Raw genomic sequence first — 24333 nt, forward strand, 5'->3', positions numbered from 1 at the left:
CAATTGCCCTCTTAGGTTCTTGATCATCATGACTGTCTTTCTATTGGCCAGAACATCTGGCAGGAGGGTTAGCGAATCATAAGTGCTCTAGGCATAGACCACTTTTTACCCTTAGAGGTTGGTCCTCCAGACATGTGCCTCCGCCCTTCCGAAGGTTGTGACTTCCTTCCATGTATGCCAAAACATCACCAGTCTACCTTCTTTGCTCTACCTCATCCCTCTAAAGAGGAGGAGAGACTCCACCGACTGGATCCAAACAGAGCATTGTTGTTCTACCTTGAACAAAAAACGTCCCTGTGAACAATCAACTCTTTGTGGGGTGCGTAGGAGTTGAGAAGGGGAGGTCACCACAGAAACGGACCATCTCATGATGGATAGCGCTCTGTATCAAGATCTGCAATGCCCTGTCCAAGAAGCAACCCCTTAAGGGTTTGCGCTCTCATTCCAACAGATCTAAGACTGCAAGCCCTGCATTAGCCCGCAGAATTTCTGTCCTGGATATCTGTCAGGCAGCAATGTAAGCATCCTTGCACACGTTTGCTAAACACTACTGCCTGGACAGTCGGGTCCGTCGTGACAAGCACTTCACCCGTTTGGTCCTACAAGACTTTTTAGGTCGAGCCTAGAGCAGCGCATGCGCTGCTTGCTCGACTTTTAGTAAGGGGGTTTTCAAAGTGCTACCCACAAGCTTTTCCTGCCCTAAAGCTTGCGTGCATGTGAACGCGCGCAGCCGCCATCTGCCTTTCTTATCTCATTAAGCCTTGTTTTACAGATACGAGCAGTCATGGCTCATTAAGTGCTTTCGCGCGCAGCGCGCGCGCACCCAACTCCCTCTGCCTCTCCCTCCCGCTGCAGCCCCATCTATGCATTCCGTGCTGCCAATGCTTGTTATTAGCAGCTGCTTGGTGTTGCCGGGTCAGTGTTGCGTGCACTGCACCGGAGGTAGCAAATCAGTCTCCCAGTGGTTAAAAACATAAACGTGACACTACGATATAATTGGTGTGCGCTATAGAACATTTTTTATATTCTATAAGTGTTTTCGTGTAGTACGTGCATTTCTCCCAAAAAAAGCAGGGAGGCGGGAGCTTTAGATGGGCGTGACTGTACTTTGTTCGCCGTTTCAGCAATACAATTATTTTGCAACTATTTTTTGCCATTTATAGCGGAGAGGGTTATTATACTTGTGAGCTTATAACCTATTCTTTTTAAAAATGATAACCTGTTCAACCGGCCATTCAAAATATTAAACCATGCTTTCTATTACCTGTCACACTAAACGTTATCCAATCACGGGCATTTCTGATTTGCTTATACTGAAGACGCTTTTGTTTGCCTTTTCAAAGGCTTTTTGCGGAGGCTGTAGGAAATACATTTCTGAAATGGCCACTGGGCGCTTATAGACCCTACAGCACGAATGTAAACGGAGACCGCCTCTGAAGGGCGGGTTTCCCATGATTCTAAACGTCGAGTGGGCGGAGCAAAAGAGTAGTAGGCGCTATGAAATGCGATACTGTGTTGACAAAGGATTTTCTCTTTCGTTGTCTTACAACACCATGGAGTGCTCGTAGTCAGCCCTGCAACCGCCCACCATGAGATTTGAAGAGCAGGTTTATGATAATTTATGCCAAGCAAAGGGACGGAATGCAATGAGAATGGAAGTTAACTTGATGTGTGTAACTTGTATAGCGCACACCAAACGTGCATTTCTCTTGACGATTAATAATTGTTTTCAACGTGCATGTCAGTGGTACACTTCTAACCTGCGTTCCTTGTGCCTAATGAACTCAACCCCTGAACTTGAGTGTGTTTTGCAAATCGAAAGACGGAGGAAAACTTTTAAAAATATTTTTGAATCCTTAGAGAGCTGTGTATACCACCTCCTTTATTTAATATATACATGTAATGATATTGCTCTTTACAGTTTTTCCAAAAACGTATACCCGTGGTATTACTGTGGAAGGTTACTGTTTCGTTCGTGACCCTAGCGTAAATAAGCACTCAGTTATTGAAACAAGAGCCTCCAAGAAGTTTTCAATACTTGATGTGAAGGAGGGAAGGTCACAACAGTCCACAGGTCTTTGGACGCTCTTTGTACGTTTGAGCTATTTGAGTTTATTTACCCAATGAAATCTCTCGAAGGTACATCCCACTTTTGCCTTGTTTACCATTTTTGATCCAAATGGTGACTTTCAGGTTAAAAAAAAAACTCACCAAAGAAAACATCGACATCGTTTTCCCAACAAAAGTACTTTGTTAGTCATTTGCTGAATGCAAATTAGCATTCCGCCGTAAAAAGGCCTACAAGAAGAGATGCGTGGAGGCAGACATTTATATTTATATATAATTACACATTTAGTCTACCTGATGCTCACCAGTTGCTCCATTCAGAAACAATCTTTTTTTTAAGGTGTCACTTAAAAAAAAAAAAATAATAATTTAGTAGGCCCAACTCTTCTCTATTCCTGCTGTTTTTTTTTTATGGATATTAAATGCGTGTCGTATTGCATTGCAAATGCTTTTTGTTTCTTCTTTTGTGTCCTTCGGAATCGTCCCCTATGCCGTATTATTTCATGTCTCCTGTTCCATGGAATGTGCCTGTCACCGAAACACGGGGCTGCGATGTTAGGAATGTTAAAATGTGAACTAAGGTGTCAAGCCAGGTGAACCGTTTAGCTTGACAAAAACGTAATTCGCTGTATCCGTTTTCGCCATGTAGGACAGCAATTTCTGTCTTTTTCGTGGACAACCTGTGATTCACCCCAGTGCAACCCACTCGGGTTATCTTACAGAGTGGTGTTCATTTTAATTTCGTTTTCAAACATGCTTGAAAATGCATTGTGAGAATTTAAGCTCTCAATATGACTATATTTGTGCTACTTGGGGTGTATGGCATTAGCCTTGTGTCTCACAATAACCCTTCGGTGTACTAACCTCAGAGGAGAACATAGACCGACATGTTTAAGCCAATCTTCGTTAGGTCTGGCATCATAGCACAACTGTTGCAGTGGCCAATTGTTGCTATTTTTAGGGTTCGATTGCACTGTGTATGCAAAATCTCTTGTAAATAAAACAAGCATTTGCAATGCAATAGGTCTCGCATTTACGCGAGTTTAAGATATTGGGATTGTAAATGGTAATGCCTTATATTTATGTTTCAAAAACCAGAACATAAATAAAAGGCATTGTCATTTGCAATGCCAAGAGCTCAAGCTCGCGTAAATGCGAGACCCTGTTGCATTGCAAATGCTTGTTGATTTAGAAGTGGCCTTGCAGACCAACCTCCGTGGAAGGCATTGCTTGGATATCCATCCTAAGGTAAGGAATCTGTGGCTAAAAGTCTCGATCAGATGAACAAGTTACTCACCTTCAGTATTGCCTTTTCTGGTAGAAACTCTAGCTAGCCGCAGATTAGTTACCGACTCTCCCATCCTCCCCGCTCTGCGAGCCAATTGTAGTATCAGGAACACCCTTCTCAGGGCCTTCCCTTTTCCACACCAGTAGTCAGTTCTCATTGTGGCACCACGCTCCTGGCATGGAAAGTCACAAAAGTAACTAACATCAGCGCACAGGGGTGGCGCCTGTGTTGGTACCATGCACATCACTGCTGATGCAGAGCCGAACGACACCACCTACCGGCGCACAGGGTCACTGCTCAAAAATCTTCTGAATCCAGTCTTGACACCTGGGGGTATTCTAAGGTATAAGGAATTTGCAGCTGGATGCAGTCTCTACCAGATAAAGGGCTACCTATGATAGGTAACCTGTTCTTGTGGAAGCTCTGTTTTTTTGCTGCTGAAAATGAGTTTATTTCACAAGTCACTTGATTTAATAATATTGTTTTTCACACTTATTCTTCGGAATGTGCCTACTGTTGCTTGCCGGGGAGAGGCTGTTTCCAAGCAGGTGTTTTTAACCAACATTTCTTATAAGGATCTGAAAGTGGGCAAACTCCAGACGTAAAATTGGTGACAGACCCTCTGTACCAGTGGTTGTTAACCTGGGATCCATGATACCCACTAAGGGGGTTCACAGTTGTTTAGAAAAATTAAGTAATAGTAACATATTAATAAGGTATATACATAAAAAAGCTAAATTAAAAATGTTAAAACAATGTAAATCTGAAGGATTTTTACTTTGGAGGATAAACCTTAAGTTGCAATACTTAGCTTGGTTCATTGGAGCAGTGCAAGTACAGCAAACCGAATCTAGTATAGATGATTTGTGGCCCCAATTGAAGCACTGCTATCATCTGACAAACATAGACCATGCGTTTGGAGCAATAGACAGACAAACCGCTATACTAAAGTGTAAATATATATATATATATATATATATACGCGCTCCTCTTTCCACACAAAAGCGGAGCACTCCCAGGCAGGTGCTGACTTTGCGGCTGTGGATTCCGCAACAATATTATGCTCCACTCCTTCTATTATCGTTCAAAGGAAATTGTCGCACTCACGGAGGCGTTTTCAACAGAATTTATTTACGTGACCAAATGACCACATGCTGGTCATATGGTCACGTAAATAAATTCTGTTGAAAACGCCTCCGTGAGTGCGACAATTTCCTTTGAACGATAATAGAAGGGGTGGAGCAGAATATATATATATATATATATATATATATATATATATATATATATATATATATATATATATATATTATCTACTGGCGGTCGCCAGTAGATAGTTATAGTTAGGACCCTGTTTCCATAGGAAATCCGCAACATTCTATTTGGAATAACTTTGGCGCCGATCGACGAATCCTCGCGAAATTTTCAAAACTAATGGGGCGCTACGCTCCGCTCCTACCCTGGAAGTCTCGGGGGGATTCGTCAAGCGGGGGCTGAGAAAAAAGGGGGGTCCCAAAACGCGTTTTTCCCATGCATTTTTCCATAGGACCTTTAGACACAGCTACAGCCCGAACGGCTGAACAGAGTTACTTGAAATTTGGCAGAGAGGTAGTCCTCAGGTCAAGGAAGTGCCTTTTGTAGGTCTGGTGTAAATCTGTTCAGTAGTTCCTGAGAAAATAGCATTTAAATCAATATATATATCTGAGCCAGCTTACAGTGCGCTTACGGTAAGCTTACCGTACGCGTACGGTGACGTGCGCGAGCGCGATTCTGATTGGCTGTTAGATCTTAATAAACATTCGAATCGTTCGAAACCAGGAAGCGGCGGCCGCCATTTTCTCTCTCGCACTCTGAAGGGGTGAGGAAAAACAAAGGCAAAAAACATGTAATGGGACTGTTTAGACAGCTCCTAACCACCTAGCCTTGATTAATGGGTCCCCACAGTTCACCCAAGGGCAAAAATTCATTTTGTTTTTTTTTAAACGAAAAATCGCCGATTACGCGTACGGTAAAAAAAAAAAAAAAAAAAAATTATCCTCACTCTCCCCACCCCGTTTACAAATGGTGCCTGAAGGGCACCATTTGTGCATGGCATATTTGATTTTGCCTAAAAATGTAAAAGCTTACCTTTCACAGCGAAGCACATAATATGTCCTCCATGTGCGCACGGTGCGCGAAGCGCATCGTGCGTACATGGCCCATCCACGGCACTAACAGCGTAAAGTGGGCGCGCGGTGCGCAAAGCGCACCGCGTGCGCACCGTGCGCGCACGGAACGAACTGCGTTAAGTGGGCGCGCACGCCACGAATGGCGTAAAGTAACTTAGCATTTAAAAAACCATACAAATTCACTGAAAAAACCATAGGTTTCACACACGTTATAGTTAGGAATTAGCATTTAAAAAACCTTGCAAATTCAGTGAAAAAACCATAGGTTTCACACATGTTATAGTTAGCTGGACATTTTACTGATAAAAAACCAATGAAATTCCCCCGTTATAGTTAGTGCAGGCAACTATAACTCACGCGACCGCAATCCTCTGCTGATGACATATGTGCCTTTATGAAAAAAAAATATTTGTAATATATGTATAGCTAAAATTTAATGGAAGAAGACATGGGCAAATAAGTGTCTAAATACAGTATTAGCATCAGCAGAAGATTGCGGTCGCGTGAGTTATAGTTGCCTGCACTAACTATAACGGGGGGATTTCATTGGTTTTTTATCAGTAAAATGTCCAGCTAACTATAACATGTGTGAAACCTATGGTTTTTTCACTGAATATATATATATATATATATATTCATTCGTCTTTTAGAAATAAAACTAAATATTGAAAAGCTCCAACATTTACATTAAAATTTCAATCTTTGAATCATTTTTTGTGCATGAATTAAATAAAATATTAGATCATCTGTGCATTCGTTTGATACCTACTTGTTTCTGTAGTTTGTTTATTGTTTTGAGGTTCAAATTGTAGAAATTACTTTTGCCTGGGTTTGCGACTTACAGGACTGATTATGTGGGAGTTCCCAGAACTCAAAAGATTAATACCCAATGCTCTGTACTGTACTGTCAAACATACCTTATCAGCACTTCATCTGATCATTCCACAATACATCGCCCTTTCGCATTGCTAACAGTCTAAACTCTTCCTGGTCCAAGAAGCTCACACACGTGTCCAGTCCAAAAATGCTGGCGACTCCCCAGCTCCACAACCTCCCTCTCAGTTCCCTTCCTTCCGGCACTTCTAAATTTATTTTTCGGGTAGAGAATATTTTACAAGAAGAACGCATGAACATTTTGGACAAGGAAAAACAGTAGTATGGGATTTAAACCTATTTAGCTTACGTTGGTCTCTATTAGGACCCAGGTTGGCATGCAGGAGGCAGAGGTTTGATTTTCACTTACCAAACTTAGCATGTTTCTTTGGCAAATATGTTATCTATAGGATGAATCTAGTCTTTCCTTCTATTTTCAGAGTTTTTAGTGGCATAACAATAGAAAGCCACGTGCTATCATCAAAATGTCTTATATTTGCCTCCCATCACCTATTTAAACTCTGAGTAGACACAGCAGTTGGTATCTTGTGCAATCTAGCCAATGCCTTTCTGGTCATTCTACCTTTCTCATTGTTACCGTGAATGGGAATTTAGATTGTATTACTCTGACAAGGAAGTTTCATTGCCTAAAAATACCTGTCAGTTAAATTTGTATATAGAGCCACAAGACATTGATAAGGGAGACTAAATTTAAATGATGCTGCAATATAATATACTTTTTTTCCCAAAGATACTCTATTAAAATCTTTCCTAACAGGATTGTCAGAAAAAAAGTCTCTCAGTTTGTAACAAGTAGCTCAAACAAAAGCCCCAATCGGAAAGAGAAGCCACACATTTTAGGAAAATGGATCTTCCATCCCTCTTCCCTCAAACCATTCACCCCACCCTTAAAGGTTACTCCGGCAACATAGACGTCCAGTGCACATACAGTAATGTAATAATGGTTCATCATCGTAATTTAATATTTTAATACTCTTTTTTTTGTTTTTTTTGTTTTAGAGGCCTTGAATCGTCGCAGTACTGTAGGATTTGTTGACTCTCCCTGTGGTCCCCAGTCTCCAGAGAGGCATAAAGGGCAAAAGCAAACAAAAAGATTTGGATCACCAAGTGGTCAACGATCATCATCTCTGCCACCCTCTAACCGGCGATCATCTCCATCTGCAACTCCAAGTAAGTGTACTCACTTGTTCGTCTGAAGTGCCAATGAACTATTTCTCAGATGAAAATGTTGAATTTTGTGGGCCTTGATGTTTTGGTTGCACAATTCACACAGTTGATCTTTCCAACACAATCTAGAAAGTATTCCTGAAGATCTGTGTGTGACTGGCTTGCATTTCAACATATTTTGTCTTATGAAAAAATATACAGTTAAATTGTGTGTTAATTAAGTACTAAGCATTTAATCGTTTTTATTCTCCAAAGAGCAGTATCGTAGCATTTCTTAAAACGTGTGTTACTGAAGGCCTGGTTTAGACAAAGCTGTATTACCTAGAGACAACATTCCTTTGTACTCAGCATTCGCAAGGCGACATGCAAAGACACAGTGCATTGATGACCTTGGAACCTCATGGTTTGGATTCTGATAACCGCAATTGACCAGATTCTGGACAAATCTAATCTCTTGTCTAGAACTGTCCCAGTACTGAACTATACACACTATTTGTTGTGTGTACAGCACATCATGTTTCATGAGTTTCTGCTAAATTAACCTATTCCTCTGCTCCTTGGGCTAGATCTGGATCTACAGAATATCCCTAAAAGAGATTTCAAAAACACCTTGGTGTTACTTAGCCTTATTGCAAACTTTCTAAGTCTGAATTAAAATAAATTACTGATTCTTATTGTTTAATGTAAACTGTTTCTGCTTAATTTTTTTCTAGGGTGAGAACATTAAGTGACTTTTTAGGCTCCTCGAAAAATCACTTTAAAAATTATTCTTGTAGAAGTAAATCTCAGTGATGGACAAAATAATGTGCAAATCATTCAAGGCCTGATGACCTCCTGCAGCTTTTGACTTATTATTATTTTCTGTGGTTCTATAGAGTTCTTGTCTCTGCGATATAGGTTTTTGTAATCTTTTCTGTCACAAATTATTTTGGACAGAGCCCTTTTCTTGACCACTTCAATGTGTTGTCTGAAATTTCATGCCATTTTGTATTTGAATGTGTTCATCATATTCCTCACTTTTAAATAATTACCTTGAATGAGTAAGGAAAGCAGATGTTTAAAACACTGACGGATCTCTATGTATATCCCTCACTTGTGCAATGAACTCCTTAAACAGCAAATAAATCTGTGAGAAAAACTAAAATATTCCATTAAGCTATTAGGTACAACAAAAAAATTCACCTAAAAAAATGACAACACGTATTAGATAAACGGGTGGATACTTAAGATGTGTACCCCAATTTTTTTTTTCACCTGATCATACCTTCCACATTTTGTTGTGCTGCCACCCCTGTGCCTTAATCAACCAGTATAGCATTTATTTGTTTTTGCAGCTTTGTGCTAGAGACCATTTCATCTTCAAATCTTCTCTACATATCGCCCTGGATCCAGAATTGTTTTGCTCTCAGCTGGCACAAGGTAATGCCATTCTGAATTTAGCCCTTGATCAACTCACAAACAACCAGGGTAAAATGGTGTAGGTCCTCAACCCCATAAATGCTTTGGATGCGGAGATCACATACTCAGCATTATATTCTGGGAGCTAGGGGTATCACTTCAGAGTTTGTAGCACCCACCACCACGGAAATGCCTAAATGCCTGATTGTCTTCACCTGACATCTCCCCCCCCCCCCCATTACCTGCAGGAGAATTACTTTCACTGCCGGAGATAATTATGTCTTCGCTTGAGGACATATGCAAACCGCTATCCTGAAGGTGCTGGGTCAACTTGGCGAATCAAATGCAAATTGTTTTGGTCCTGCCCAGATATGGAATGTCCACGTTGAACTGTTTTGTCCCTTCTGTAGGAGCACATGTAATTCCAGAATGTATACACCTTTTCCTACCTGTAGCAAAATTCTTAACAATTCAATTTGTGTATCTTTAGAGTCTCATAGTATATTCTAACTTTTTGATACCTCAGTAAAGGTGGAGAACAAAGTCTCTGCAATGGCACTTTCTTAGGTGCCAGTGCAGAGACCCCATCCTCCATCTCTACAGATGTATCAGATAGATAGATATCTCTTGATAAGTGGAACTATTTGTATGAAGAACTATTTTACGTGCACCACTTGGGTTTCAGGATGCCAATAGTATGGAGCTGTCCTTCTCCTCTCCACTCACTAGCTTGGTAAAAAAAACAAAGCTTCCATCCAGGCTTTCATATCAGACCATAATACCTCTGCTTTCGTTCCCAGCATTCTGAAGCTCACTTAGCATTTACTGAGGTTGTCACTTAGCCCTACAGCCGGACAGTGGAATTCAGAAGACACCCCTGAGACGCCTGGGGAGAGGTCCTGGCTCAATGATACAACAGTTTGCCTCCGAATCTTAAATTGATCCTCCAGTGTGGACAGTTTTGTCTGTTGCAGAGGGCTTATGATTCAAGATTCAGAGGTAACCAGCCTGTTCTCTGTGACAATATTTAACAGTAAGCTGGTCCCTATGGGGGAAGTGTGGCCCTTGACTTCCACGGCAATAGTATTACACCAGGCATACAAGAAAACCTCTCAAATGGCTACATTTCAGTTAATCGTTTATTGCATTTATTTATACATATGTAATTTAAAAATATATTAATCAATTTTAACAATATAGTGTAGTACTTGTATAAGGTGCAACACATCTCTTTGAGATTCCTGCATGAATGACTCTGCATCAAATTGAGACTTTAGTAGAGGCCATTCTGCACATCTCTAGTGCTTTCCTGACTTCTTCTGGTGCACATTCGGGCCCCATGGAACTGTTTGGGACTGTAGTAGTTATTGCAGTAGTGCTGTCTCCAGATGCCAACTCAGTGCTGATACTCTTGCTGGATCCTGAACCGATGTCCGCTTGAGCTCAACTGATGTCATGCTACGAGATCACAAAAGTGCAACCAGTTGTATGCCTCCTGACTCCAACCCAATGCCTCTTCCGGAACGCATCAGCAGAGCCTCCATTCATTTTTTTGGCTCAGATTCTCATCCTGTGCCAGAAGAGGAAGTTCCATAGCATACTGATGACGATGAGGAGGGTGGCTTGCTTGTCCCTCATATTACTGATGATGCCTTTTACCTTGACTCACAAAACGCTAGTGAACTTTACACCTCCTCAAAAACAGAGCTTGACTTGCCACTTTGACCTCCAATGTACGGAAGTGCCTCTTTCGCTGTGGCATTTCGGAGGGTAGAGCAGGTACTATATTTGCACCTGCCCTCCATTGAGACTAAGACAAATGAAGTTTTGACAGAGATTCTCTAACCTGTGCCAGCGAAATTGATACCTTTGTTCCCATTCATTGACACCTTCATGGACGATTACATTTTCAAAACCATGTTCTTATACACCTGCTAGTCAGCAAGTAACCAGATGACACATGCCCAGGCCTGGTGATCAGATTTTCTCACCAAGCACCCTAAATTGGAGAGTCGTATTGTACAGGTTTTTACCAGTAAGTTTAATGGCCAGTCCAGCAAATAGGGAATCCAAGAGGATTGATACTTTTGGCAAGCAGATGTTTTCTTCTGCAAGTTTGACACTGCAGTCCATAAATAGTGTGTCTGTTAGGCTGCTAAACATATTCCTTAAGAGACTCTGTCAGCGAGATCTTGCTGGCTGTATTAGTGGACGTTAGGGCTTCCTTTGCTCAGACGATCGATACTAGGCAGGATGGAGAAAAAATATGTTTTCTGTGCAGGCTTAGACACCATGGATTGCTTTTTTCAGACAGTTGGTACTAGTTTTGGTACCACAAGCGTGCTTGGGTGAAGTTGACCAGATTTTCTGGCGAAGTGCAGGCATCACTGATGGACATTTCTTTAGATGGGTCCTGACTTTTTGGACCGAAGGCGGACTCAGAATTGGAATGGTTAAAGGATACTAAAACCACAGTGCATTCTTTGGGGCTTTTGTCTCTTGCAAAACAATTCCCCTATCAGTTCTGCAAATGTAGGCGCTACTAGCTTATAAGTACAGTTCCCAGCAAGTACTGCGGCAGACTGCCCAGTCTTTTTGGGGCTACGAACGCAATGCCAGTACACATCGAGTAGCCAAAAGTGGCACTAGTCCTCCAGCTTCTCTTCCTCTGCTGCAGCAGCCACCAAGACACTTTAGTTTATCTTCAGTGGTTCTTGATGGGGGGGGGGGGGGGGGCGAGATTCATCATTTTCTCCCAGCTTTGTGACCTATCACTTCCTACCGATGGGTCTTACCAGTTCTCCAAAGGGGCTACCCCTTCATTCATTCCCCAGCCCACTAGGCCGAATTTCAGAGGATCATCTATCTATCCTGCTGCAGCCAGTACCACTCTTACTCTCTAATCATGCTATTGTGTGGGTATGATATTGGAGAGAGGCTAGGGCTGTTGTTTACGCTACTTCCTTGACCCTTCGATCCCTTAATGCCTTCCTGTGGAAGGACAAATTCAAAATGCTCACATTGGCTCAGATTCTATCTGCTCTGGACCCAGGAGACTGGATAGTGTCTTTAGTCTTGCAAGATGCATATTTTCATACACCCGTCCTACAGTCCCAAAGACGTTAGCTGCCGTTCAAGGTGGGACAGGAACATTTTCAATTTGTTCCCTGTCTGCCTTGTCACAGCCCCTCGGGTGTTCACAAAAGTGATGGTGGTGGTTGCTCTCCATTATCTAAGGTCGGACGTTCTGTATTCCAGTAACTCGATTATTGGATACTGAAAGCAGATCGCCGCAGTCTGTTATAGACTACCTACGGACAATGGTGGAATCCCTAGCATTAATTTCACTACAAACAAGCGAAAGGCCCGCTTTCTACGCTCACAGAGGCTTCCATTCATTGGGGCAGTCCTGGTTATGGTCAGGTGCAAGACTTTCCATTCACCACAGCAAGTCCAGAACATTGGACTGTGATTGAAATATTTCCTGCTTGGTCCTGGATCCCAGTGTGGGTGGCTCTGAGGCTACCTGGCCTCTTAGCCTCGTCCATCCCCTTGTCAATGAGGATGAGCCTCTGTCCTCTGATCAGTCTACCACTTCAGGAGTACTTCCTGTCCCAGCAACTGGGAAGGGTCCATTATTCGAACCTCCACAACTTACACATCCATGTGTGGAGACTGAGTAGAAGCATTTGACTGTTTTTGACTTGACGTCCAGAGTGGTAGATGCCATTCTTGCTGCTGATGCCTTTCCTCTGAATCCATCTATGTTGGGGACTAAGACAAGTTCCTAACCTGATGTGGTACCCAGGACACTGATCTCTTGCAAGTTAAGCATCTAGACGTTCTCTTACATGTTCTGGCTTTAGGCCAGCAAGACCTTGCAGTGGGCACTGCAAAAGGTTATTTTTGGCCACTTTTGGCTTTTCTAAGTTTGCTAGGCAAACCATCTTTGTTTAAATAAATCAGTCGTGATGCGGTTCATTAAGGGGTTGACAAACTTGTTCCCTCCCAAACCTTTTGTGATGCCTTAGTGGGAACTTGGTCTTGACATTTCTTATGTGTGCTCCCTTCTAGCCTATGCATAATTGCTCGCTGTGCCTATTGACTCTGAAAACTTGCTTCGGCATGCTTAAGATGCTCCGGAAGTTCCTGCCTTTACTCACAGAAGAACATAGAAAGATCACTGTGCAAGCCTTGATAGGCTCTAGATTGGACTACGCGAACGTCCTTTATGTAGGTCTTCCGGAATATCTGGTTCAGCGGCTGCAGGTTGTGCAGAACTCCGTGGCCCGTGCCATCTTTGGCCTTCATAGGCGAGCGAGAGCTTCGGGTCTGGTCCGATCGCTTCATTGGTTACCAATCCGGAAGCGGATTATGTTTAAAGTACTGACCCTGGCGCATAAAGCGCTCTTTGGCACCGAAGCAAAGTATCTACAGCAGAGAATGTCCTTCTACCGCCCAGTTAAATCTCTGCGGTCGGAATCTTTGTTTCTCGCGGTGGTTCCTCGGGTGAGGAAGGCCCGCACGGGGGGTCGCTCTTTCAGTCTGAGGGCCCCTCAGCTGTGGAACTCTTTGCCTTTGGTCCTACGGTCCTCTTCTTCTCTCCTTTTGTTTAGGAAGAGCCTCAAGACGTGGCTTTTTAACCTTTAGGGTGTCTGTTTTTTTTTTCCTTTTGTTTGTTTTCATGTTTTCAGGTTTTACTGAGCTGCCTCGATAAAGCGCCGGGACACTCCACGGAGTAGCCGTGCGCTATAGAAATAAAAGTTTAACATAACGTAACATAACAAAACTGTCTTCCTCATTGTGATTTCGTCAGCTCGTCGCAAGAGCGAACTGCAGACAGTTTGTATATTTGATTTCACCCCACCTTCAACAAACTATTCATGCATTGCTCGCTTCTCCTGATCGAGTTCATCTTGTATTTGTAGTCTAATGGGCACAAGAAACTGCAACTGTCAGTGCACAGGGATGGTGTGGAGTCAGTGCAGAGCCACATTACGCCACCTAGCTTTGCATGGGAGTATTGCCGAAGACTTTTCCGGATCCAGGCAAGGATAGTCTATGGGTAAGGTCTCTGTAATTGGAGTATCCTCCAGAAAGAGCGCCACCGAAGGTAAGTACCTTGGTCTTTGCATATGAGTCGTATTTTTAAACACAGAATGTTCACAAGTATTAGGCTTCTGGTGAGTTTTCAACCCTATACAGTATTGGCAGGGCAATGTCCACTTTATTGGGTGCTCAACACCCTTCTATCTAATGCCCAAAATGCTCATGGTGGGCACATCAGTGCAGCCTTTGTTAGAGGCATGGGGAAGGGGAAATCCTTGGTATTCCCCAGTGACTGCTCCACCCATTGAAATCTGTCCTTCATTTCCCTACATCCAAGGAGTGACTGTCAGAGGTACATACTATTGTGAAGAAGTTCATGTTTATTAACATTCACATAGGTTTTAGATTAGTAATTTTACTTTTTGGTTAATTCATTATTTCTAAAATACTTAGCTCTTTTTGTACCTATGTATTGACAATAATTTATTTTCAAAGTACGTGCAGCATCAGGTTTGTAGACGTACATGACGTCAATGATGTGGATGGGATGGCATTCTCTTTCTGTTCTAGATTGGTGTATTTCAGCCACCTTCAGACCAGCTATTCATGCATTGCTCCCTTTTGCTTGAGTTCTTTGTGGCCTAATATGCAGTATACAAATGCCTAAATGCATTGATTGTCTTGTTTTGTATTCAGATAATTGCCACGCTGATTTATCAATAGTAAATATGCGTCTACAAGAGCCTTTTTGATAGATACAGATCCAGCCCAGGAAAGATTTGTGGTTTTGCTATTGAGCCATAAAACTTGTTCTGTTTTCCAGCAAAAAGGGAGATCATGTTGATGCCGGTATCTGTAAAATATAGCCCAAAGAGATCCCCGAGAGAGAATTTCTCGCCTGGATTAAGCCAACTACTAAGTAACCAGAATTCTGTTACAAGGTACATTATAATAAATATTTCAAGTTTGAACTTAGCTATGTGTGTATTTGAAAAAGCTCATTGTTTAGCTAGCTTTTGGCATGCAAATTGTACATTCGCATTGTTAAGTGTTGCAGCATTGCACCTCTAGCGGGGTGACTCAGGATACAGTGTTGGAGTGCATGTTTTTCATCTCTGATCAAAATATGCATTAATGAGTGGGCTAAATATCTTTTATTTTTTTAATTTCTGGAGCCATTGCATTCTTTATCCTCTGATGTCCTGTCTCATGTCATCAGAATAATTCAATGAAAACATTAGCTCATACAGTATTGTAGGATCCTGTGTAATTCGGCTTTGTGGCTGGGTTCTCTAATGTCATCCTTAAAATTTCAAATTCTCTGGTAGAGCCGGGTGTCTGAAGCCCTCTCAACGAGAGAGGACCCTGTTGTCATTCCTGGTTGGAATCACAACCCAGCCCACTAGCATATCTTCTTCTTGGCCTTGCTTTTTCCGTACACAAGATGCATAGATGAAGAGTATCACCTCGAAAGGAGAGTGTCAGTGGCGTTCAAAGCCCTCTCTGATTTTGTTATCTCTATTCACTCTCACCATATATTGGGCTTTTCATTATTAAGTTGTACTCCAGAAACAGTACAGTTAAATTATTGCTGCTCTTGTTTGTCTTTTGAGTAGAAGATTAAATCTCCGTTGATGGTTTTAACTATCAGTAAGCTGTGGATCAATAATAACTTTTATTATGTAGCGATTAATGGTACTAAGTTTGCTGACCTCAAAAGGATGAAATTCTGACATTGGTCATGCTGGATTTAAACTTGTAACCTGGATTGTAAAGCAGATATCAGAGTAAATGTAACTCACTGAGCCATCTTGCTCAGAAAACTGTGAGATTACATGAGGACTATCAGGTTAATAAACACCATTTATTTTGCTGGGTTTTGGTGCAGTGGCGGTGCTTGAGCCTCCGTGACTACCCACATTGATATCCCCAATCTGGAGTCTAGTGTTTCATCTTTGTATTATTAACAACGATAATCCATTGAGCAAGGCTCAGTTAATAAAGCTAGCGAAGATACACTAATCAACAAGCAGAAATGAATGAAAATACTTAATCCATACAGTTATTTTGAATTAAAGCATGAGTTGACCAAAGGTTGTGGATGGTGCATTGCTGAGTGCGAATAAATAACACTCTCCCGTGATGACTGAGAGAAAGCAGTCAAAAAGGAAATAGTAATGGACCTCAGTAGAAACAGAAGCTGATGAATATTTGGTTGGGGCTAGGCCAACAGAGCCTGGTTGTCGTATCAGTAAGTAGAGAATTACCCACAAGTGGCATAACAAGCCGTATGATCATACTGTACCACTGCTACCTTTAAACCTTTTGGTTACTCAATCAACCTTGTCCCAGCAACACTCTTGAAGGACATGCAACATCCATGATCTTGTTTGTACAAACCTAGTTAACCCCGGGCTAGCCCAGGGAAAGTTGCTTGACTGCTATAAAATAGGCCAAGTCCTGCACCCGCTGAAGAACGTCTGTGCCGATGTCGATGATCTAAATGATCTTTGTCCTGTATCAGGTCTTCATTTCCTAGTAAAGGTCATAAAGAGATGTGTGCTACCCTCAGTTCAAATAGTTCATCTCTAAACCCTTCTTGTAGACCTGCAATAGAGCACTAAGTAGTGGAGGACACCCTGTGAATCCTTGACTAAAATAGAAGGCTTGCTCTTCTGCCCTGCCGCCCTCATACAATGCATATCCCAAGTCCTACTCTTCTGTTCTTACTTTGAACCGCTTAGTGACTGTTTCTGTAGCTCTGCATATCCCACCACGAATATGCCTACAATGCCCCTGAAAGTCCCCTTTTCTGCTAAACCTAAGGAAAATGTATGTTTGGATGACACATCATCTGAAATTACCCCCTCAAAAAAACATTCTGCTTATTCCTCCTCCCCCACTCTGCTCCAACGTTGAGATGATATAATCGTACATCATGAAATACAACTTTATATCAGTAGTATAGTCCTTTAGTGCTGTTGATGATAAACTGCAGAAACACCCTCTTCACAGGTATTCTCAAAGTGCATCTTGCCCCTCTGAACGCTGCCTACTGTGGCTTGTGAAGCATCAGGGCAGTTCTTATTATAATCAGAACGCCCTCATCCTTGCCAGGCTGCAATGGCTTACCAGTGACACCTGATTCATTTACAAATTATCCTGCTTGGTATATAAAATACTGGATACTAACATTCCCTACTATCTGAGGCAGATATTGACCATCTCAGGCAGTCTGTATTCACTATGCAACTTCTGGAGCCATCAGACTTTAAGGAACACTGGACCATAGCGCAATCAGACTCATGGAATAGTTCGCAAATTTGGGTCTCCCTCCCTTGTGATCTTTAGGCATCCCTTTCTGATGCTGACTTTTAACTAAAACTAAAATCCCGCCTACATAAGAGAATCACCGTCTGGGCTCTCTTGATGTCCGTTGCTTATACGCTTCTCTCTTGGTTTCCAGAAGTGCTGCTCCATTACATTCACTATGTACATTAGCTATAGTTCACCTGCTTTGCACACGTCTCCCATCTAGTGTTGCAGATGTTACAAGTTATTTTTCTTTTATATATAAGTTTTGGTTGTGAGTTGACTCCTGATCCCTCCCCGAAAGTCACAATGCACCAGGACAAAGACTTTTTAAAATAAAATATTTTTAATGGCATTTGTATTGATACATCTTTCAGTAGGGCAAGTGCAATCAAAGGCATCATCTAGAAATGAAAATTCAAACATGGCCCATTGTGTATAATAGATATAAGCTTGCAAGCATGTCATTCAAGGAAAATAGGAAAATGAGGATAAAATTCTGGCAACATATTGCATCTAATCTGACAAAATATCAAATTGCCCATTATGTACTGAAAACAAACCAACAATTCAACAAGAACCCTTTGGCTAGTGCCATTAAAAGGCAGCAGGACGGGAAGCAATACACATGATTAAAGAGCTCTTGCCAATCCTATATCGCAGCTGTGTGTGGGCGAATGGAGGGGAGGAGGAGGAGGGAAGAGATAGGAGGGCTCAAAGTACATCTCTACGGGGACCTCTCCAGGGGTCCATCTTGGCCATAGCGCCACCCCGCACCCATTCATGCTTGAAGAGATCCCAGGCACCCAAAGCCCCCAAGGCAACTCCCCTTAACAATGTAGAGGTCATCTCCTAGTCGGTGGGGGCTCATGTAATTTGTTAACCAACTTGAGAACATATGTGTCCCAGAGTGTAGCGGCACCACCCCGTCCCCGTAATCGGCAATCAAGAGCCAGCATGTCTACCTCACCTCTATCCCATTTATGAGTCATGTGAAGCCAGGATTTGAGTGTGGGCGGCTGTGTAGCTTTCATGCAATTAAGCCTTTGTAAAGGACCAGTGCCAGGTCCACCAGCCTGAGATAGTGCTTATTGCGCTTGGTGCGTTTCATGATCCCCAGCAAGCATAAGAATGGGTCCGGTGGTATCTGTGTGTCAATCACCAGTGATACCTGTTCCATCACCTGTGTTCATACCCACTCCCTCACCATGTGCAAATATGTGGCATCTGCATGTCCACAACGCGGGCAGGCCAGCGATACCCCACCAGGTCTTGTCCTAAAGAAATGTGTTCCCTAGCGTCTGATGTATTTGCAGCTCTGGGACCATCCCCCGACAAAGAAAAGTAATTCGACTCCAGACACTACAATTGCTTCCATTCAACTCCAGACACTACAATTGCTCCCATTCAACTCCAGACACTACAATTGCTCCCATTCAACTCCAGACACTAAAATTGCTTCCAACAAACCTCTACCACCGACTCGGATTCACACTCAACAGGGATTGGAGGTTTCTTTCTCAGCACCAGGTTGCATAACAATGACTCATGGAGAGGTGGTTATAGAGAACAAGCCCTTTCAGTTTTGCCCCAAGTGCAACAATAAGTTCCAGTGGTCTGACTGTCACAGGCTTTGCAATCTCTACTTACCCAGAGACCACAATGAATCGAGCTGTTCAGCAAGTCAGGACTTTAAAAATAAAAAAGACCATTAAATATAAGATGGAACGTCTTTGTGTGCATTACAGAATTCAGCACAAGGGCCATACAGATCCATCAACCTTCATCGGTTCTGAAGAAATCAAAGGAACCTCCTCAGAGTGGGAAGGTCATCCAATATCATGGTAAGCCACACTACTCGGAACCCAGAATACCTGTTTTTAGAGGACTCTGAAGGCCCTAGTGAAACCTGCACCCAAGACAGACTCCACCAAGGACACCCTATACTGCAAATACCATTCAAGGATCATCCTTTCATGGTTCGACCTTAAGAAGATTCTCGAAGGCAGGGTAAGCACTGGTCTCGAAAGAGGCTGGGTTTTACCCCTGAGACTGTGCAAAATAGTCTTAAGCAGACCGCTCCAGCCACTGTTGTGAACCCATTCTGCACCACAAGCCTATCTCTTCTCCAGTCAAGCCTCTAGCAGTGAGCACCAAGCCACAAAGTCGGACCCTACCTTTTTGACCCCTTTGTGCAGAAGTCTGTTCCGAATTCAGCTCCGAGACGTGTTTCCACTCTGTAGTCGATGCCGTGCTACCCAACTCCAACCATAGATTAGCTGGAACAGCTGATGTCAGGAAAAAGAGAATTTACATCCATCATCAGCCAGGGAAGATACTGGCTCGCTTCCAAACGAGTAAATCCAACACCTCTATAGAAGAGAAAACATATAAGGAGGTTATCGCTGAGGAATTGCACATGCTTTGTATACCCAAGTGCGCCACGTGCCTCCTGACTCCATACTTGTTCATGTTGCTAAAAGGAGAGCCTTTGCTCAGGCAACTGGAGATGCTCTGTCCCCAGATAACGACAGCCATAAGATTGATGCAGCAGGAAAAGAGGTTGCACTAGGAGCAGTGACACAGTGTCCTGTCAACTCAGTGGGCACCCTCTCAGTGTATGACAGGTACCATTGGGAGGAGATGGAGCAGCTTGTGAACATCTGCCTGAAGCTTACTGCTGACATACACTGTGCCATAGATGCGGCAGACAGGGCCTTTAGTGAGATGAACACAAGTATCATCCTAAGAAAACATGTTTGACTCTGTGTGTCAGAATTCCATCCGAAAGTACAACAGCACATCAACAATGTCCCTTTCGATATGGGACACTTATTATGCCCTCAAGAGGGCACCATGAGGGAAAAAATAAAAAGCAATATGGGCTTTCTAAACTTAGACGTGTATCATTTGTTTTCATCACCAGCAGGTGAGTGGGTGCCGAGGTAGTGGCAACTTCACATTGTTCCGGGTTTCAATAAAATCAGCCATTTCAAAAGGGTCAGCCTCAGAAAACTTACTCCAAAGTAGGCTCTAGAAGGAGTTGAAAGGGGGGAGGTGGCCAAGCTAGGGTGCCTCTGATGCCAAGGAATGACTTGCCCCCAGTCACATAACATCGGTCAGGTGAAGGATAGGAGTTGTTCCTTTCACAGTGGGAGGAAATAACATCGGACAAATGAGTCCTGTCAAATGACCAACAAGGATACTGCTTGGGGTTTCACACCACCAAGCATTGCACCTCACTCTCAAATAATCAGTCCGGAACATCAACTACTGCTGCAAAAGAAGTTGCAAGCACTTCTAAACAAGGGTGCTTTAGAACCTCTTCCTCCACATCAAAGTGGTCAAGTAGTATACTTCCTCATCCCAAAGAAAGACTGCATCCTAAATGCATAGCCTAGACAGCAGACTGTTAAACTGATGCATATTGTGGGAGCACTTAAAAAGGACCACCCTGCAGGATGTCATTACACTGCTTTCCATATGGCGACCCTCTATCCAAAGGATATCTACTTGCCAGTTCCTATCCATCTAGTGAATAATTGCTACTTCAGATTTGTTGTAAGTGGACAACACTACCAATTCAAAGTGTTACCCTTTGGGGGGTGGGGGCACAACAGCTCGAGGTAATTCACCAAATGTATAGTGGTGGTTGCACCATTCGTGTATCGCTGTATTTGGATGGCTGTCAGCCATCTGCTGTGCCAAACACATAATGAAAGAGTAGTATCACTTTATCAGAGGTTAGGTTTCACAGTCAGTGCCAAAAAGTCTAATCTCTTCCCCCAACAGATCCAACCCCTTTTGGAAGCTGTACTGGACACCGTGACATGCAAATTATATTCTAAACGAGAGAGAGGTAATATTTCAGAGGCTGCTCCCCTTTACCAGACGCTGCATCCTCTGACAGTGAGAATGGTCATGAAATTTATTTTATTTTTATTTATTTGGAGGTTTTGTATAGCGCGAACAAGACCCTTGCGGGTATCGGAGCGCTTTACACATGTTAAAGAATAGACATATATACAATTAATATAATAATAATAATCTAGAAACCGTGCATAATATGGCTGATCCCCCAAATAGGGCGGGATCGCCTCAATGATAGGACAGATGCATCAAAACAGTGATATAACAAGCGAGCCGTAATCATGAATAAAGATGATGAGTCCTAGTAAGCTGAGACAGAAGAGTTCCAAGGAACTAAGGTAGAAATTTGTTCATGAGTAGTAGTTTAACTTCTTTCTTGAAAGATGCCGTTGGGGGATTCAGTCTGGTTTAGGGGAAAGGGAGTTCAAAATTCACGGGGCAATGCCACAGAAGACTCTCTTGTAGGTTTTCTTTTTAGAGAATCTCAGAGGTTTCAGAAGTAATGTTCTTGAGCTTCTAGAAGATCTGGGCCCCCAGAGAGTTCAAGCTTCTGAGCAAGATAACTTCGGGCTTTGTAGGTCATGTATGCAATTTTCAGATGAATTCTTGCTCCGTAGAGGAGTTGAGGAATTTCAAATCAGGGGTGGTGTGGTTGTTTCTTTTCCATCCAGTGATGAGCCTTGTTGCAGAGCTGAGGGAGGACCTTAAGGGAGCCGTTGTGGATTTGGGTAAGCCACTCAGGGTTGCGGGTCCATAGTCCAGCCTGGAAAGAACTAGGGCTTGGAAGGCAGAGGAGTTGAAGTCCTTGGGGGGGGGAGGGGGTTGAGGGGTAGAAAGGGTTTTAATTTTCTTAAGATGTTAATTTGGAGGTTCGCTCCTTTGGTGACCGCCCTAATGTGGTTCTGCATGTTAAGGTTCTTGTTGAGAATTATTCCTAGTGATCTCGCTGAATCAGTGACCGCAGGCAGTTTAAGCCTGTTAGTTGCTTTATCCATTCGTTAATGACAGGTTATTGGGTGGGGCAATTAGGAGGAATTCTGTTTTGAGATTGTTCAGTTTGAGGTGGTTGCATGTTAGCCAGATTTCTTTTTTTATTTTGCAGGGTTGATGTCTTTTATGTCTAGAGCGGAGGAGACTTTCAGGTATAATTGGGTGTCATCGGCATACATATGATAGTGGATAAGCTCAGAATTAACGTTAGCGGCTCCATGAACAGGTTTAAGAGAGTGGGTGAGAGAGAGGAACCCTGTGGGAAGCCTGAAGTGACAGGCATGGACTTAGAAAGGGACTGATTAACTTAATTATTTTAGTTCTGTTTTGGAGAAACGAGGTGAACCAGTTTAGGACAGTCCCTGAGAGTCCCATCCCATGTTCCAATAGGTCTAGTTGGTAGTCGTGCTTAATCGTATCGAATGCTGAAGAAAGGACAAGGAGGCATGATTCGTTTTCACCCAACATTTTTAGTGCATCGTCCACTTTATGTGTAACTACCGATCCAAGGCTGTGCCCTGGTAGGAATCTGGATTGGAATTGATCTGTGTGAGTGATCATCCTTTGTTTTTGTTTTTTAGCATAGGGGTGACCTGCGTAGACTTTAGGCAATCGGGGATTGTGCCTTGAAGTAGAGAAGCATTAATGTTCTTGGTCCAAAGTGAGAGTATTAATAGTTTTATATAATTGAAGAAGTTGGGTGGTAGCGGGCTTTTGTAGTAGTTTGAGGGTTTCATATCTGCTAGAGTTTTGAGAATGACGTTTTCCTTAATGGTCTTGAAGGAGTTCCACAAATCGTTTTTGATGATGTGCTCTTGTAGATATGAGAGTACAGAAATCCAGTACAGGGAAGGGCTGGAGTGAGATGAGAAGGGACGGTGCTCCAGAGCCCTCTGCAAATCAAATGTAATGTTTTCCATCTTTTCATGAAAGAAGGAGGCATACGCTTCGCAGCGTGGTTGCGGATTGGATCCGGCTGATGGAGGGTTGGATTGGATTGGCCAGTTGATTGAAGTTTAATGAGCTGAAATAGCTTTTTTGGTTGGTTTCTTGCTTGATCTAGTTGGTTTCTGAAGAAATTTGCATTCGCGTTTCTAGTGCTTTTGTAATGAGTTTCTAAGTGATCTCAAATGCTTGAGGTGTTCAAGGTAAATTGAGGATCTCCATTTTTGTTCCGCTAGTCTCATGTTATTTATTTATAAAGTTTTATATAGCGCGAACATGACCCACGAGGGTATCAGAGCGCTTAACAGTCAAGAACATAAATGGATGAGGTGTTATGCACACATTCAAAAGTGTCAATACGAACATAAGAACTAGCAAAATATAGGAATAACTTACATAGAGGACCATGGAACTGCAGGACGTTTTACAATAGACAGTTAGTGAAAATTAGGTGATTGTGCTAGCAAACATATATACATATTAAGACCACAATCGATTCTCAATAGAAATAAAGTGTATAGTAGACCAAGAGGGACCCACCGCCAGCTAAGCGTTACATAGCATACAGTAGATGAGCAGTATGAGCTTTGCTAATGGTCAGAAGACTCGACCAATCACATTAGATAGGTAAAGACATTCGGGTCATGAAGATAACTCAGTGACATCCTAGAGTTGAAAATTAAGGCAAGTATTTGTTCATTAGATGTATTTTTACTTCTTTTTTGAAGGCGGTAAGGGAAGTGATTCCACGCACTACTGGAGGTAGGGAGTTCCAAATCTTAGGTGCATTCCCTGAAAAGGCTCTACAGCCGGTTCTCTTCTTGTGGAAGGATTGAGGTTTCAGAAGGAAAGTGTTCGCACTTCGCAGTTGTCTACAACCTCCGGACCTTTCTAACTTTTGAGCCAAGTAGCTGGGTGAATTGTTGTGAATTGCATTGTGTGTCATGCAAGCCACTTTAAGGTGTATTCTTGCCTCGTAAGGTAACCAAATCAGGGCTTTCAAGGTTGGCGAGATGTGAGTATTTCTTTTTCTTCCTGCTACCAGTCTGGCCGCGGCATTCAGTGCTGCTCTTAGCGGCGCCAGCTTGTATTTAGGAAGACCACAGAGGGTAGTGCTTCCGGAATCTAATCTTGGTAACACGAAGGCTTGAACTGCCATTTTTAGATCAGCCTGAGGGAGGAAGG

General features: G+C 42.7%; 1 protein-coding gene across 3 annotated transcripts in view; it reads left to right on the forward strand.

Annotated features, from left to right (window-relative positions):
• MPHOSPH9 (M-phase phosphoprotein 9) overlaps positions 1 to 24333 on the forward strand; it is a 493866-nt gene that overhangs the window by 439953 nt on the left and 29580 nt on the right. For all 3 annotated transcript variants that reach the window (XM_085635805.1, XM_085635804.1, XM_085635806.1), the window contains exons 19-20: positions 7417 to 7587; positions 14855 to 14972. In XM_085635805.1, coding sequence (XP_085491931.1) covers positions 7417 to 7587; positions 14855 to 14972 — 289 coding nt within the window. The remainder of the gene's footprint in view (positions 1 to 7416; positions 7588 to 14854; positions 14973 to 24333) is intronic.

Source organism: Triturus cristatus, chromosome 11, assembly GCF_964204655.1.
Source record: "Triturus cristatus chromosome 11, aTriCri1.1, whole genome shotgun sequence".
Taxonomy (NCBI): Eukaryota; Metazoa; Chordata; class Amphibia; order Caudata; family Salamandridae; genus Triturus; species Triturus cristatus.